Genomic DNA, 18,595 nt, shown 5'->3' on the forward strand with positions numbered 1-18,595 from the left:
TGTGGAACAATCAACTCCACCAACACATTCATGTAACAAGGTACTACCTCAACCCTATGTTGTCAAGTAAGCCCCCCTAGGGTCCCAATCCCATGCCAAACAGGTCCAAGTGCCAGTCCCACAACAGGAACAGCCCAAGCTTGCCCAAGGCCCCACTTGAGCACCCCAAGTTCCCTACAAGTCCTTTTGTGCCTACAAGAAACCTGAGGTGCTCGAGCGGGACTCTAGGCAAACCCAAGCCACTCCTAAATGAACCTAAGGGGACCCAAGGGCCACCCAAAGAAAAAAGATAACAAAATATTTTTTTTAAACATTTTTATAAACAAAAAATGTGCCAAATACCTAATTTCGCCCTCAAGTGATAAAATTGTGAAAATGAGTTTTAGTGTTACTGTTATTTTTTTCTAGGTTTGTTCTCATTCTCTTTTTTGTTTTCCTTGCTATGCTATTATATTCAACTAATTTATTGTTTTTCTCCTTTTCCTTTTTTTCTTTTGTTTTTGTTTTTTGTGTCAATAGAAATGTAGGTTGATATTATCTTTTTTCTTTTCTTGGGTCTTGTGCCACCTCATTCCCTTGATTTATTTAGTTCTCTTGGTTTGCCACTATCTTTTCAATCCTCTTCCCTATCTATTTCATCTTGATGATGGAGCATGATCTAAAACATCAATGAGGCAAAAAAAAAAAGCTTACATAATCAAATCTAGAAATAATGCCCAGATTATATTATAGATTGTGGAAATTTAATGTCTTAAATGCCTATCGCTTCTGAATTGCTATTGAGATGTTTTATATCATTTGTTAAATGTGTTGAGAAAGATTGAATTGCTTTTAGTGAATTTGCAAGCTTTGTATTGCAAATTTAATCAAAGTTGGAAATTGTGACTTTCTATTAATCCCTTGATTCAATCCATCAAAGCAACCATGTCTTTGTGTTTAAACATATTCAATTCTTATGTAATACTTGCACTACTTAGTCTTTGCTTTTAAGCTAAACAGAATAAGCATGCAGTCGTCATAGGGTTTTCTTTCTGTCCAAAAATATAAAATCATTTTCCCCCAATTGAAGTGTAAGTCAGCCATTTACTCTTGGTCAAACCAAAAAAGACATCTTTACTTTTTCTAACTTGAGCATGAACAACCACAAAAGACACCATTTAGATTGTAAAGAACAATCTACAAGGAATTTCCCCTTCTCATTCAAAGAGTGTTTCTATTGCACATCTGCTTCATTTTGTGTCATATTAAAAGGTGCAAATTTTAATACTAGCAAAAGAAAGAAAATTGATAAAAACATATTATTCAATATATTGAAAAACATGCATTTAATAGATGCAAATCACATCTATTTGAGATTCTTTGTCCTCAAAGCATACAGAGAGATTGATGCATATCCATGAAGCATTGATTTTCTGAAAATGTCTCATTTTGTGGTTAGCTCTTCCATTGAATAAAGCAAGTACTCGGTGATCTGCCTTTAATAAATTCATTGTCTAGTATTAAGAACCTTTTTTTGAACAAGTTGCCCCCAATTTCTTCTTGAGACAACATACATAAAAAACATGGCAGGAATATTTTTCTTACTTTCAAGTTATCTTGTTTTCAGTGTATTACACTGTCAGCAGCTTGTAGAAACAATTGCATTTGAGAATTATTATCCGATGTTTCAGATCTCAATACTAGATCCATATTCAGGGATAAGCAGATTGAAGCCCAAATATGGGCATAGCTTGAACTTTCTGCCACTAATGCATAAGCAACAGGACCTATGTTCTGACAACTCTAGAATGAGACTCCATAAGACTTTGCTGCTAACTTGAAGTTTCAACCAATCTATTTCAAGGAAGGTTGCTTGTACAATTGAAAACATGAAAAGAATCAATCTTCTTCCTCAGATTGTCACTCTGTTTATTGTTGATCAGCTTTCCTTTTCATGCAATTGAATACACATTTAAAATTACTTGGGGACAGATTATCAAACTCTTCCATATATTTTTTAATTGTTGGTGGTATGATACTGGTACTAATGAAAACATGTATAAAGACGATATGTAAAAATCAAATGTCACATCTACAAGCTGCATAGTGGAGAAACCTCTTGGTAATTAAAGTTTTAAACAAAGTACCTTGGAAAAACATGAAATTAAACCACCTCAAATCACCCTACAGAGGCCTTTAATTGTTAGTAACTTGGTATACAGAAATATTTTGGTGAATGTAGTTGTGACTCTGTGTGCTAATTTTTTGTTTGACAATAAATGTATTCTTTTTAACATTTAATGTATTATAGGATTGATACAAATATCATTTCGGCTGTTAAAATATAAATTCACATGTGCATTTTTGCTCAAATATAAATATAAATATTTTAATTGTACGGGCAATGTGTGAATAATAGGATAGCCCAACCTTTAAAGAGATGATTATTTCAGAATACTGAAGCATTTTATTCATGTTCATTAACTTCAATTTTTGGTTTCTTGTACTTGAAATTTGTGCAATTTTTCATCATTCAAAAAAGGAAGAAAAAGAGAAAGTGTGTGATTGAAAATTACCTCAGCACGTTGGGTGGCATCAACATTAATTTTCATAAGCATTAATTCTCGCTCTACTTGTGGTTCCTTTGAAAGGTCCTCTACCTGAAAATATAAAAATACTGTGAGACAAAGAAGGTGAACAACTTGATGTAAGCTTCAATATACAAATTCTGAGAGAACCCCATGCCCAATCAGTTTTTCTTCAAAATCAAATTGAGAGATTTGAATTTAATGTGAATGGGGCATGCAACATGCTGACAAAATCATTGCTCTGATACCAATGTTCTGAGCCTAGATAAGTTCTAAAAAAATGTTTTGAAATTAATTGAAATTGTAAATTTCAGAAAAAGAAATCCATGTACAAAATTTTGAATATATAAATTGCTCAGATGTGAAAGGAAACAGAATTAAAAGAAAACTTTTTATTGAAAGAAGTAATAAAAATCTGATATAATTACAACCAATAAACAAACCAGCTCAATGTAGCAAGGAAGTCGACCCCAATTTTGAAGACAAAACAATCTTGGGTGTAATATTGCATTACCTCGTTCCTCATAGAAATTCCTACTTATAAGCTAAGTTGCCAGTATGGGTACTGTTGGTTGAAAATTTTGTACACCTGGGGAAGCGTGCAAAATTATGGTTTCAGACACAATGTGTGAGTATAAAGTCTCCTAATTTAGGGAAGGCTCCCCCTATCTACAAACTAAACTAATCTAATATGGGTGAGACAACAGTCGTTCTTCTTCTTTCAAGAAAAACTAAATTCTTTTCTCTTCACAGAAAAGTAATAGCAACTGGAGATAAATAGCAGCATCAACTTATAAAGCAAAATGAGAGAGAGAAAATGAAGTTTCTTGAAAGCACAAAGACTTTTGTCACTTTCTCCGGGACAGGAATATGATATCAAATGCAAAGTTTTGAATATCTGAAATCCTATCTACCCTTTTATGATAATAACTTACAAGAACAAGTGCAAGGTACAGAAGCACAAAGTCTGAAGTATATTGCAACTTTTAGCACAGAACAAACAAGAACGAGTGTAAACTCAAATTCTCACAACTCTTACTTAACACAAATCAATTTCTACTCTAATTTCTTTCAAGAACAAGTGTAGACACAAAGTTTTACAACTTCCCTTGATAAGAATTTTACTTTAATCTATATTAATCTCCAATAGTTGCAGCACAAAGTCTGCAAAGCAAATTTGATTAAGCTCTCAAGAATCACATGCAAGAAGTGCAATAATGAACACAAAACTCAAGAGATTTAGCACAAAGTCTAAATCCTTGAATGATTTTCTTTTATTCCTTTCAACTTCAACTTACACACAAAGAGCGCAAAGTCTTTCTTGCTGTAAATTTTGGCAGAGTTTACTTGCTTGCTTTCTAAAAGATAAAAATTACAATAGACCCCCTCAAGTATTTATAGGAGAGGAGCTTTGAGAAAAAGAGGGAGGATTCCAACTAACTCGGACCTATTCAACAACTAACTAAGACTTATTTAAATTACAAGTCCTATTCTAAATTGACTTGTAATTGGTTTACTTGTAATCACAAAAATGCAAGTGATGAGTTAACTTGCAATTACAAAATTGTTTTTACAAGTAAACTTGTCAAAAAGAAAATTACAATTTAACAATTCTGAAATCAAAACTAAGTATCAAAGAAACTAATGTAGCAGCTTGCTTGGCCATGTATTCTTCAAATTTCTGGATGATTCCTTGCAACTCATCAGGATTTGGCTCATGGGTATTCTTAGTAACAACAACCGTTTTGATAACAACATCACAACACCTAAGAATTGTAAGTCTATGCTTCTCCAAAATAGCTTGAACTTCTTGCAGAAAGGTTTGGTATTTCACCAAAGCCTGAATTGATGCAACTGAAAACTGTTCAACTCCCAATTCCTAATGAATCTTTCTTCTCAAATCTGAAAGAACTTATTCTTCAGACAACAATTCCTCATCCTAACTTACAATCTTACAAGAGATTTTCTCAAAACGAGAAACATTATCTTGCACCATTTCCATGCGCAATCTCAAGGCATCATCAATTTCTTGAATAAGTTCTTTTAGAACAAGAGATTTATTCTCTTAAAGTTCTCCAAATTCTAAATACATGGTTCTGGTAGGAATGATGTTATTCTCTTGTAGAACATCCAGCTTTTCTTGTGGCAGCCTATGCCAAACCCTTAAGTTACTCTCAACCTTTTCCAAATTCTGTTTGAAAACCTCAGAAGTTTGGTTCAATTTTACCTTGGTCATTTCCAGCTTGACCATTAACTGGAACATTTCCTTCAAGACCTGAGCACATAGATCAAAAATCTGATCTACCCAAGAATAAATTGCTCGCACTTTCTAAGCAGCTTGTTCAATTTCCCTGACTGATTCTTCTGAGACAAAAGAAGTTGAAGGATTGGTCCCTTCCTCGAAAGATTTAGTGATCCTTTGGATCATTGAGATAAGCTACAAATTTTCCTCTTTCAACTTGTCTTTCTTGGCCAAAAGTTCATCATATTGCTGCACCAATGAAGTCACTGAATGCTGAGCATCATGCATGACAACTGCATGTGTTTGCTTACCAAGTTCCACCTTTGTGATTCTGTAATAAAAAGCTTGCATCTCTTCACGCGGCTTGTCAACAATTGGTTCAAGAATTTCTGCAACTTTCATTTTGTCGCTGTCTACTATCACTCTTGAAACCGTTTTCGCTCTCTTTGTAGCCTTTGGTTTAGGCTTTTTAAGCTGCTGAAAATCAAAGATGTCAGGAGAAATTTCCAGCTTCTTTCTCTTAGGGGTGAAGGAGCTTAGCCATGGAGGTAAAGCCATCGAATTTGTCTCATAAATAGCTGGGGGTGGTGAAGAAACAGGCTCCATTTGAACAATAGTTGTTACTCTAGGGGAAGTTTATGTCTGAACAGCAATCATTGCCTGCTCAGTAACCAAAGGATGTGATGATTGCATCATGAATTTGTCAAAATTGGTAACAGAAGTATCAATTTTTTACAGCGACAAGCTAGGTAAAGAAGCATATGCAGGATTCTCATCAAAAATGTTCGACAAGTCCTCATGTGAATGATCAAGAGATGGCTCTGACGCTGAAATTGGAATCACATTCTGAGTAGACACACTCAATAGGACAGAAGCAATGTGAATGGTGGAAAAAGAATCCACATCAGTATCAGACGAAGACATGGGCACATCCAAAGCAATCTGAGAAGGAACTTCGTGAAGTGACTCCGAAGTTGTAGAATTGGGAGTATCATCTTCTTCTTCTTCTTCTTCCGGATCTTCGGAGTCAACAACTTGAATATGAAGCTGAGGTTTTTTTTCCTTTCACTGTTACTTCTTCAAGAGGAATCACCATTGCTCTACTGACTCTTAACTTAATTCGTGTAGTAGAAGATGATGCACCTTCCTTGTTATCAATTTTGATTTCAGACTTGCATCCAATAGGCCCTGTAGAATCATCATCTTTGCCAATCTTGATCTTGGTAAGTTTAACACCATTACTTTTGAGCCAAGCATTGGTGTTAGTCAAAACAGGCTGGAATCTATCCATAATAGAGGTACATTCTTTTTGTGACCATTGAATTGATGGAAGTGGTGCTTCATCAACTCTTTTTTCAACATACTCGGAGTCGAGTATGTTCCCATCATCAATCATTTATTTAGGAATGTTTGTTAGGTTCAAGTCAACAATTTGCTCAAGTCTGAGCCTGCAATAGTCCATCCTACGAATTTCCTCCTCTGTGTGAAGATCAACCCAGATGTCCTCTATGCGATGCACATGTGTGAAAGATCTTTTAATCCTTTCTTTCATGCTCCGGTAATCAAAATTTCTCCTTGCTTTAAACCTTTTGAGCTTGATCTCCTGCATCTCAGTCTCCATGGCTTTAGCTTTTGTAGACGTCATGAGGGAATATCGTCCAATCTGTAATGGGTTACTTGATGATATCCCCATTCCAGCTTTGTGTCGAATTGATTGTTGTGCATGAACTGCCATAATTTGTCTTCCCAACTCCATAAGGATGATCTTATCAGTTGGGTATCTCGGAAGCATATAGGGCTGCCTGTTGTAGCATCCAACTCTCATATAGGTAAAAGTTGGGAGCTGAAGGAATAAGCAACCGTATTCATTTACTGTCTCCCATGCAGTATCTGACACCTTTCTATTCTTCAATGTTTTATCAAATAAACACATGTAGTGACCATAGAAAGCATCTTTGACTCTTCTGTAATGGAGCCTACTGGGTCTCAAAGGCAACTGATCATAATATTCCCACACAAGCACAAGCGAGCGATCACCCTTGGTAGAAAGACAAAGAAAATGTCTGAGTGATGCTGCTATATATACCAATTATGAATTCGTGTAGAAGGACAAAGTGGTAGAAACTTTGGAAAGCTATTCACACAAAGCATCACTAATAATCTCACCCTAAAAGATGTGTTGAGACTGCCTGATGAGTACAATGAATTGATACATCCATGGTTCAAAGATATTAGAATGCTCTAAACCCATGATCCTGCTTAAAAGAGTAATTGTGTCACCAATCTCTCCTTTGAAGTCACAAGGGAACAACTTGGCCCACCGGGTAAGACAAGTCCGGGGTTCATGAATCCATTTGTTAATATGACGCTTGCACTCCTTCTCCCTTTGAACATAGTACTCTGTTGCACTTTCTTTTGAGATTTCTACATAAACAGGAGTTGTAGGCATTTTGAAAATCTTCTCTATGGTTTTAGCGTCTAGGCGGATAACAACTTCTCCATCATCATCTCTGATAGTTCTAGTTTCCCGATCAAAATGAGCGGCACAAACAAGAACAAATTCCGGCTCTAGGGCAGCCACTGGAAAAGAAGAAGCACAATGAATATGACTGTCCAACAAGCATTGCATGTTGTGGTCCTTAGGTTTTTCAACCCTTTTAAGGAAATCTGACATATCCACATGTCCGATTTATGTATCCTTAATCTCCTCCAATGAAGAAGAAACTTGAGAAGGAGAAATCTCATTTTGGCATTTGTCATACTTGTACTTCATCTTCTTGTGGGAAGATGATGCTGGCAAATCGGTCATCAAACCGGAATCTATAACGCTGCGATAAAAATCCAAAAGTGTCAAAGCAACATCACGATCTGCAGAAGAAGCCGTTTTATCTTCTTCAAATAGGAAAAACTCAACCCTAGCCCTAAAGTTCTTGGAGGAGTGATGAATAAACAAGAAGCTTTAAAGGCATAGCTCCTAACCAATTTCGGATCTTGAAAGGTATATTGCAAGTATGGAAATGGGGAAAAACTCTTGTTAAGACATAACTACAATCAGGTTTTAAAATTCCGATTGCGAGTAGACTCATGATGGGAAAAATGAATGAAGCTGTCACGAATGAACGCAATGGTGAGAATAGGAATTTTGACATGAGGAAAATGATGGAAAGAATGATTTTAACCAATGATGACAAACTTGCATGATCATGTATAAGTATGGAAAGGGACATTTTCAGCTTGACAACTTGGAAATAGGGAAAAACTTCTACTTGCAATCAGATTTATAAAACCCGAAATTAAATGAAAGAGTTAAACTCTCAACATTGTAATTTTGTAAAAAAGAATGTTTAACTCCTTTTACCAAAGGGGAAGGTCGATGTTACCACAATTACCTGTAATCGGGTTTCAAAATCCCAAATACAAGTAAATAAGAAAAATTTGCAAGAGGGGAAAATCATACAAATTTACAAATTGCATTCAAAGAACCAATCAATTTGGGAAGATCTTTTAGAAACCCGAAATTAGAACAAGAGCAAGATTATTTACAAAACTTGATCAAACAAGAAAACTAAAAACAACAAAAAGAAGCAAAATAAAACTGAAAATTACATACCTTGCTTGATCAAATGCCCTAGACAAAAAAATGAACTTGAGATGACCCGAAATGCTCTATAAATAGATGAAGGAGCCACCACATTGGTATTTCTTGTAGCAAGAAAAAAGGCTTTGCATTCAACTCAAAGCACAAAAAATGGCAAGGTAGAAGAATCCCAGAAGACATCAAACACTTATCATTGAATGTTGAATGCAATATGCATCACAATACAGCGGAAAACATGGGCAAAGCGCCACGAAAAGCGGAGCTAAAACAGCAAAAATAGAAGCAGAAAACCCCCACGTTGGTATGCATTCAAGGCGCCACTCGCATGAGAATTGGATTTCAAATTGCAAGCCACCACAAGTTCACTGCCCTTGTAGAGGAAAAACATGGTCAGGTTTCTAGAATCCGACTTCAAGCAAAGGGCATAAGTAAAACTTGAAGCAAAAAAGGATGTAATCGGGTTATAAAAACCCTACTACGTTTTTTATAAAAATTCTTTTTTCCTTCAAACCTCCAAAATCGGGTTTCTAGCAACCAAAAGCACATAAAACATAAAGAGCACATAAAGACTTATAATCGGATTTTTAAAATCCGATAACAAGTTTAAAACAAAGAATATAGGAACTTTTAAGAGAACTTACAATTCTCATAAACTTGTATTTTTAAATTCACTTGCAGTATGACTAAAAAGTTCCTACAAAACAACTTAAAAGGCAAAAAGGGAAATAGAAAAGAAAAGACAAATTACAAGTTACACATGTTTCATAAACTTTCACTTGTAATTGCTTAAACAAACTCTTACAACTTAAAACAAAATGGTTCCTTACTTGCAAAAGAAGAAAAATTTCCCACTCGCAATCCAGAGAACAAAACCTGACTTTGAAGAAAAGAACAAGCAAACGAACTCAGAACGCGACGAAATTTGAAACGTGGATCAAAAATGAACTGAGGATTAGTCCAGTTCAGAAAGGAGCAATAATTTTGCCTCGGAAAGCATACCTTAGAGTAAAATCTTCATTTTTGAATAAAAATTTCAAAGGGGTTGTCCAATTTTATGAATACAAAATTACGGACAAGAAGTATGGTTACCAAGTACGTGTGTACGGGCAATTTTTTCTTTGCCCTTCGGTACGTCCATATATATATATATATATATAGACAAAAAATTGTAAAACAAGATACATTTGATAGTATGATCCTTCATCTTTGATCAATGACAAATACCAAAGTGGTAGTGATAAAGATAAATATTAAATGCCAATTGATGGTAAAATATTTAATATTTATCTTTATCAATTGGCATTTAATAGTGATAATTTTAGTTGTCCAAGTTCTTGATTCTGGTGTCCATTCCCAGACCCCCTCATTGTAATCAAATTTCTCATATGACAAGAGATCCCACTAACTAGTGGGGGTAAGGGAGTGGAGACCCTAATAGGTTTGAGGGGCAACAATGATAAGCTGTACAAGGTGTTAGATGTGAGAAAATCTAGAGAAAATAAGAAAAGAGAGAGTAAAGAGAGCAAAATGATTTTTATATTGGGCGAAATGATGCTTTTAGGGGCATTTTAGGGTTTTTGGATGCAAAATAAAGGTCAAAAAATGTCTTTTTTTGTTACTTTTTGGCACTCGGTGCCTTTGGGTATGCTCAGGTACACCAGTTATGCACCTTGGGCATACCCAGACTCTCGGGTACGTAATATCTAGACGTACATGGTATGGGTGCAGGATGCATTAAGGGCGTACCCAATAACAATGCTACTATAGCAAGAGGCTAAAACTTCCCAGGTTCCGGTCCTAGGCAATAAGTGATAAGGTGTTTGGTCACAATTATTTCTCTATAAAAGGTTATTTTTCTAAAAAAAAACTAAAATAGAGATCAAACAAAATTCATCGGCAAAATAAATTTTAATCCTACGTTTGACTTGCATGCAGATATGAAGGTAGAAGGATCTCATTTAGAGATAATTCAGCTCTCAGAACTCTCTTGTTAGAAGATTTTGTTTGTGTAGGAAAACTTAGGTTTCTAAAAGAAATCCCATTTATCTCCAGCATTTTCCACATTTGATTGCATATTTGTATTCCTTGAAAATGATCAATAAAGATTCATAATCTTTTCTCAAAAAATTAGTTCATTTTGGCTTCAAAATAGCCCCTAAAGATTTTCCAAGTCTGGTCAAATAAAGGCTAGAAGGTGTTTGCATTGACAACCAAGAGCAGGACCAAATCAATAAGCAACAGTGGCAATCATCTGGTGCAACCAAGGATGTGCAACACTGGAGCAATTTCAGTCACAGCTTCAACCCAATCCTGTCTTTCTTGAATTTTATTTGTCTCGGTGGTGACATGGTAGGGGCTTGGCAGCAAAACATGGTATCATCTGAATCAGTGGTATACACAATGTGAAACATTTGGAATATTTCCAAATACTCCTAAAAGTTCAAATTGAGTGGTTGACATATGTCATGGCCATTTTTTATCCTATTTAAGCCAGTTTACCCAATCAGCACAATAAGAAAATCATAGCAGTCCAACTAGCAATTTACTGAAACAGGCAATCAGTCAACAGACTCAACACACAGTCAATGCAGAACAAGTGGCACACTCAGTTGATTTAAGAGTGATGAGTGGTGCAATCAAGTGATTTCCTTCCAATTTTTAAAATGTGAAACTTTTGTGATTCTAAATTTGAATTTTGAGGAAGGGCAATTTGAATTTTGGTATCTGAAATTTGAATAGCCATAACTTTGTCATGCATAAGCACATTTTCAAACCATTGCATAGCTAATTCAAAGCTCTTCGCAATGGCATTATTTATTTTGGCATTTGCAGATGTATTTTGTGGTCATAGTATCTTTAAAGATGGAGTAGATTATCAGGCTTGAGAATCACACTTGCTTTCAAGACCAAGTTTTTTTAGCAGATTATTAATTGGATTGAAAAGATCCCTTCTGCCAAGGAGAAGGATGCCTGTCTCTATAGGGAAGATGATAGATCAATCAGTGAGCATGATTTTGACCTACATTTCACCTGAATTTCCTTTTTTTCTCAAAGGGAAGGATACTTAGAATGAGATGTAGTTTGAGTTGAAGAAGTTATTCAAGAAAGAATTATTTGATTGCTCCATCCAACATAGAGATTGACAAGTTGAGATGACTCAATTCACAGCTTGTAAAGGAGCTTGTCAATTTAATTAAGAAGTATGAAGAAACCTAAAGGCGTGCAAATCATTGAGCTAGTGCTTGTACTTATTTTCAATCCAATGTTGTCGATATTTCTACCTCTATTCATGACATTCTATTTTTGTTAACCATGAGCATGCATTTGTTGTTGCTAATCATGTTTTTTATCATATTGATGTTGATGGTGACACTACTTTTCCCAAGATCAGAGCACTCTAAAAACACACAAAAGGAATCATTGCAAAGTTACTTTACAAACTTGGCTATAGTATTCAGGTCAAGTGGGAAGTCCTCTCCTGAGACAAGAGGATATAGGTTGTCCCTTCTCCTCTCCCCAAAATACCATGGATTCAGTTGATGGCATCCTGTATCAGATCCTCAAGTTGATGGGATGGCACAGCTGTATGGAACTTGATGAGATTATTTGCAATGAGAATTTGGGGTGCCCAAATCGCAAATAGAAATAATTGTACATGTGAGATGGTGGCCTTACAAAACTATTATGTTGTGGAATTGGAAAAAATGATCAAGGTATTGTTTTATTCTTGAGGCAAATTTTTACATGGAGGAGAGAAGGATTTGATTGTCTAGAGTATTAATATGCTCAACATGATAAAGCTACGATAGATGCCTTTAAGAAAAAAGAATCAAAGGCTTCTCTTGCTAGTGAAGGAAACAAGTTACCATGTAGCAAGGAAAGGATTTTCGTAATGAATTGCTTCAAAAAGCAATGAGATGAGAAGAAGATACATTATAGGTGTTCTAGTTCATTCATGGAGGAGGTCACTATGGGACCCAATCACTACATGGAGAAAATAGGAAGCATTCTTGAATCCCATGGTAATTGGACTTGCCAGGACTTGCGAGTTCAAGTATGAGGCAACCCCAGCAATTCTAGAGCCTTGACTTGTGGAGCTGTTGAGTCTTATGCCTAGACTCATGGGTTCCTATGGACTCAAACACCTACAGACACTCAAGAATCCTAACACTAGACTCTGAAAGGCCCATATGCAGCAATTAAAAAAGAACTTGCTTAAATTTTTAAAAAACACATCAAACACAAACCTAAAATGCCACTAATGATTCAACAACACTCACTTATTCATTTTGACCTTATTTTTGCTTGCTCATTTACTTTCAAACTATTTTCTCTCTACTTAGTTTTCAAACTATTTTCACTCTACTTGGGTTTCAAGCTAGAGATGGCATTGCCCAAGATGGAGGAATTTAGCTCTCATTATTAATGGGCTTTTGGCTGCTTTTGATGGATGGGTGACCTTGTATATGTGCACTACCCCACGGAGAAAACATTATTATCTTTGCTTTTGAGGTTTGGCAAGGGAGGTTGCTAGAGGTCATTTGTTTGGAGAGGGTTGAATTTTATTTTTTTTAATGGCTGTGGTACAATATCATGGTGTTTTGGTTTGGCTAATTTTCAAGATTGTAAGGCCCGAACCTAGGGTCTATACTAGATTTTGTGAATGGCCCTTCATTGACTGGCTTCCTGTTTTGGGCAAACATGTTTAGAGACTGCCAAGTTTCAAAGCTTGTGCACAAGGTTGGGATCTTGAAGTGATTGACCTATTCATCAGATTTGCAAGAATTTAGCATTTGACAATCGTCACCAAGAGGGTTGATCTCCATGAGATCCCTCTTTGGTAGAGATGTTTTAAAAGGAGTGAAACCACCTCATAATGATTCTAAAAACAGTGGAAATTCATTTCTATCGTATGGGACTAGAACTGGAATTACATTCCTTGATGGAGAAGAGGGATGTACATGCCAATTTCTTTTATAGAGCAAAGGTTTTCTTCTCGCTTGATCTGGTCCCAATATTCAAACATGTATGAAGTAGCAGTATTGTTCATCTTTAAAGCAAAGCATAGACAAGCATTGCTTGTGGTACTAGATACAGTTTAGACCATAGTTTGGTTCCTGGTCCAGATTGCACATTCCTTTTGCTTTGAGGCTAGTGGCCTAATGGGCCAGGTCAGCCTCTGTATAATGAGATTCTTCTTTTTGTGTCACCTAACACTACCATGCATCAGTCTTCTTTCTTATGCCTGTGGATTTTATAATTTTATTCAATTATGAACCCATGGTTCTAATCTCACAAGACCTACACCAATGAGCAATGGAACCTTAGCATGCATGCCACCGTAAAAGATAGCAACACAATTATGTACTTGCACATATAGCCAATACAAGCACTAAAGGCACCCAATGGCATCCCAAATACTTTTGGGATGTACCCCAATTTCAAGACCCATTTTTTCCAATTTGAGGACACCCAAACAATGCATTTAATATGCTCAACCCCCCAAACTTTCAAAAAAATAACCTTTTACAGTTGAAGTAAGGTGAGCAACCTTTTAAGGTCATAGCCTAGCCTGCCTCATGGAAATACAAAAAGCCCTTCTGAAAACAAGATAAGTTATAAATAAAACAAAGTTGAAGCTCATATTTACGGAGTTTATATATATTGCAAAAACATCAGAAGTTGTATATATTTTCATACTTACATGCTATGTCAGAAGGTTTGTGTCCATCTTCGTGTTTGGGACCGTTCAAATTTGGCGAAGATAAAATTTGCCCAAAAAAATCTTTGATTAAAATCAACTAAATTAAGATTATACCTCGAACATGGTAAAAAATCAAAAGTAAATTAGCTAAACTAAGAGTTTTCTGAAAAGTAATTTGTGCTTGGGGCAGTGTATACGATGCAATGAAGCTAATGTCACTTTAAAGTAACCCTTCCCTTCCCTCCACAACAGAAAAACCAGGGAAACTGAGGATGCATCCCTAAAAAATTTTGGCACATCCCCATTTCTGGAGCATTTCGGGGATGGGGTAATGCCTAGGGGCCATACTTGAGCCATCCCCACTTTTTGCAAAAACATGGGGGAGATCCTCAAGCCATCGCCGTTTTTATCAAAAACACACGGGGCATCCCGTAAGTGTGGGGATGTCCCAGATTACAAGAGAGGATGATTGGTTGTCCCCAACAAAAAGCAACAGTTTAAAAAATAAAAACTCCCAAGGCTGGAAAAAATATTATTTTGATAGCTTGTTGGTGGGCCACCCACACCCCAACTCACCCTAAATGTGGAAAACAACCTCATTTCATTTGCAACTTCATTTTTTGTTTGTCCAAAAATATTGCAACAGGAATTGAAGGGAAAGGATATTTTTTTAGCAAGGTTTTAAGGAGAATCTTAAAGAGAAGTTGAATCTAGGACATCATTGGTAGTGAGACAACAAAAAAATTTGAAAGAGATATGTAACTCTATCATTTTATTTTGTTTTGTTTTTCAATTTTTTTTCAAAGTCTAAAGTAAGCAATGTCATTTTTTTTAATTCTTTTTCAGTTTGAAGTTGCATCATATCTTGCAAAACAACATGAGCAGCAATGACAATGACAGTAGTGGCAATGAAGTGTAAGAAACTGAAATAAATGTATAAGTTTCAGCCTCATTAAAATATGTAAGTGTTGGTGTGGAGATGAACAGCCACCAAATCCATTTGAGTGCCCTTTTATTGCCTTGAAACCTTATGCAAAAGGCCCGTTTTAACTCAGAAAGAACCTCTTCTTCAACTTGTGATAGCCATAGATGCTAAAATGAAAAATTCAAGGGGGAGTAGGGTGTGGTTGTTTCATATTTACAACACAGATTTTAGAGGGAGCTACCCAAGGGTATGGTCTTGGATGTTACAGGCCTGGAGTAAAGGTTTGTCCACACATAAAAGAGAATAAGAAGTTAGAGGCTCATAGATTACATAAGGAGCAGAATGAGGTCTAAAGATGTGACAATGCCAATACATTCTTTTGGACAATCATCTATGTCTATGCCATCCATGGTTGGAAGTGGTAGTAGTAATGTTGGCACAAGACGAAAGCAGAAGATTAGTGTAGTAAGAGGCCAAGGACAATTGCAAGTAAGTTCAATGCGCAGGTATGGGATGTGACAAAGTCTTCCATTGCCAAAAAAAAGTATGTCCATGCCATCCCATTTCATCTGGCCCATTCCTCTTATTTCAAACAAATGACAAAAAATGTAGTATCTATTAGTCCCTCATTTGTCCCCCTTGAAGATCATAAACTATGAACTACCTTTTCGACAAAGAATATTTTTAAGTTAATTTAAGTTAATTTGCTAATGGAGGATATAAGGAAAACTTGGATAAGGATGAGTTGTTTGATGTGATGTCACCTTCTTAGATCTAGTCAGCTATGGTTTCCTATTAGCCTATTATTGGGTTCCCGTAGGCTATTCGATGGTGATTAGGAGACTCTTGTTTCTAGGTGAGCTCGTTTACAGTTTCTTGGCTTCCAACAACTTTGTGGACGTTACTTGGTGACAACACTCTTTCTAGAGTTCTAGGTTGTTCTAGGTTTTTCTGAGTTTGTTCTCCTCAACCCTTGGAGAACACTGCTATTTATACTCAGTGCTTGTTGCAACTCCAATCATCATCCTTCAGCATCACTTATGTTCCGGCATGGTTGTTTTCTTTTTCCGATGTCTGGGCAAGTTTTTCGCAAGTTGAATGGTATTATTTAATATTTGCACTAAAGTAATAAAGTGACATTTAATTATTCACTTTAGTGTTTAAATATTAAAGTATTATGTTTCGTCCCCAAATTTGGATGCCTAAGTGTTATGAGGGACTTCGGTTGTTTTTAAAATGCTAAGGGGGCGCTTTTCAGGGGGAAATAAAATATTTGAAATTTCAAATGCCCTGATTCCCTCCAAACTCTATAAATTGGAGTTTTGGCTCTCATTTCATTCATGGAGAGTTTGCACACTTCAGGAGATGCAATTAGTATTCTTCCAGGAGTTGTTGAAGATGAAAACACTCTTCAATCTTACTAGTTTCAATGGTGAAAAATCCACCCTAGTTGGTCTAGTATTTTCACACAAGAAACACAGAGGATTTAATTAGAGTTTTTGGCTTCAAGGTTTCAAAAAATGATGAAAATCTTTATGGTTTTTTGATAGCTGTTTTTGTTAAGTTTTATGATCAGATTAGGTAACATAATAATGCACAGATATCACCCTTGGAAAACCTTCCTCTTAAAGGTGAAAAACCCAGCAATTAAATATGACTTTAATATTTCAAATGTGTCAAGAGATTTTACAAAGGATTTGGCTTCACTCTTGAAGCTATATATATTAATAATATAATATGGGAAATATCTGATCTGCAATAAGGAATAGGTATTCCTTTGTTGATCCTCAACCTGCTGTAGATTGTCTTCTTCAATCATACACTATCAACAAACTATTATATATGTCTTCAATCTACTATGCAATCTCCATGAGATGTATGCTGAGTGATATACAATTTCCACGAACCAACTGCTGTGAATAATCTGATAATCGCCAACTATCTGCTTTGCATTGGATAAGAATACGAACCTTCATAAATATACCCAATTGAGAGAGTTTTCAACCATCGCAACTCTTCAAATGTCAGTTTCCAATCACATGTTTTGCATTGGTTAAGTTTAATTACACATTGGTATATTAATCACGACTCCTGAAGGTTGACAGGATTTATGTGACTCGATATATTTAATGAATATGCAAATCGTGTTTTACTTTAATCATTTTATATTCAACTATTTAATTTGTATAAGGCTGATAGGCAAATTAGTTATGTCGTTTAGTTAAGAAGGATATCGACCAAAGCTATTTCATCAACACTCCCTCTTAGCTAGGGAGGAATCCTTCTTGATGACTGAGTCACATAGTGACATTCATCATGGCTACTCTCAGAAAGTAAGTATGCACAAGTGCAGGACCATGACATCCACCATACCTACTCGCAGAGGGTTGATCCACCATGCCTAGTCGCAGAGAGTGGAACAAGGGCTGGAACCTCAAACTTCTCTCACAGAGAAGAATGCACAACAAGGGTTGATACCTCAAACTTCTGTCACAGAGAAGAATGCACGACAAGGGTTGATACCTCAAACTTCTCTCACAGAGAAGAATGCATGACAACGGCTGATACCTCAAACTTCTCTCACAGAGAAGAATGCATAATAATATATATCAGGTAATTACTGATGCTGAGACTCCCTCTCAACAAGAGCTTCATTTTCCACAATTCCAAGCTTGTCTCGACAATGTACAGTTTTCACTTTTGCAAGAGGCTTGGTGAAAATGTTAGTTGTTTGTTCCTCAGGACAAATGTATCTCAACTGAACAACATTCCTTTGTACCATATCTCTGATATAGTGGTACTGAATCTCTACATGCTTCGTTCTGTCATGAAATACTGGATTGACTGAAAGCTTTACACAGCTTTGGTTATCACAATGTATGATGGTAGGCTCCAATGATTGACCAAACAATCCTGCAAGGAGCTTACGAAGCCACACTGCTTCGCGAGTTGCTACACATGCTGCAATGTATTCTACCTCTGCAGTGCTCAGAGCTACTCAAGATTGCTTCCTGCTACACCAGGTAATCATAGCAGATCCCAAATTGAAGCAACAACTAGAAGTGCTCTTCCGATCAGTAACACTCCCTGCCCAATCAGAATCAGAATATCCTTCAAGAATCAAGTCCATACTGGAAGAGTATTTAAAGCCATATCCAACTGTGCCACGCAAGTATCTCAAGATATGCTTGACTGCAACTAGATGTATATGTCTAGGTTCACTCATGAACTGACTAAGTGCATTCACTGCATAACAAATATTTGGTCTAGTGTTAACTAGATACATCAGGGACCCAATTAATTGCATGTACATAGTAGGGTCCACAAGATCTTAACTAGTTGCAGCTTCACTTAATTTCTTCAAGTTAGTTTCCATGGGTGTAAACATGGATTTACAATCAATCATTCCAAATCTTTTCAAGATGTCGATGGTGTATTTACTTTGACTTAGGATAATTCCATTGGGCCTCTGCCACACCTCCAACCCCAGAAAGAAGTGCATAAGTCCTAAGTCCTTCATCTCAAATTCTGAAGTCAACTCCTTCTTACATCTATTAAT

The 18,595-nt window shown here is 36.1% G+C and overlaps 1 protein-coding gene across 2 annotated transcripts in view; it reads right to left on the reverse strand.

The window, feature by feature from the left end:
* LOC131044215 (acetolactate synthase small subunit 1, chloroplastic) overlaps positions 1-18,595 on the reverse strand; it is a 140,284-nt gene that overhangs the window by 82,813 nt on the left and 38,876 nt on the right. For both annotated transcript variants that reach the window (XM_057977492.2, XM_057977491.2), the window contains exon 3: positions 2,556-2,639. In XM_057977492.2, the coding sequence (XP_057833475.1) occupies positions 2,556-2,639 (84 nt within the window). The remainder of the gene's footprint in view (positions 1-2,555; positions 2,640-18,595) is intronic.

This window comes from Cryptomeria japonica, chromosome 6 (assembly GCF_030272615.1).
Source record: "Cryptomeria japonica chromosome 6, Sugi_1.0, whole genome shotgun sequence".
NCBI lineage: Eukaryota > Viridiplantae > Streptophyta > Pinopsida > Cupressales > Cupressaceae > Cryptomeria > Cryptomeria japonica.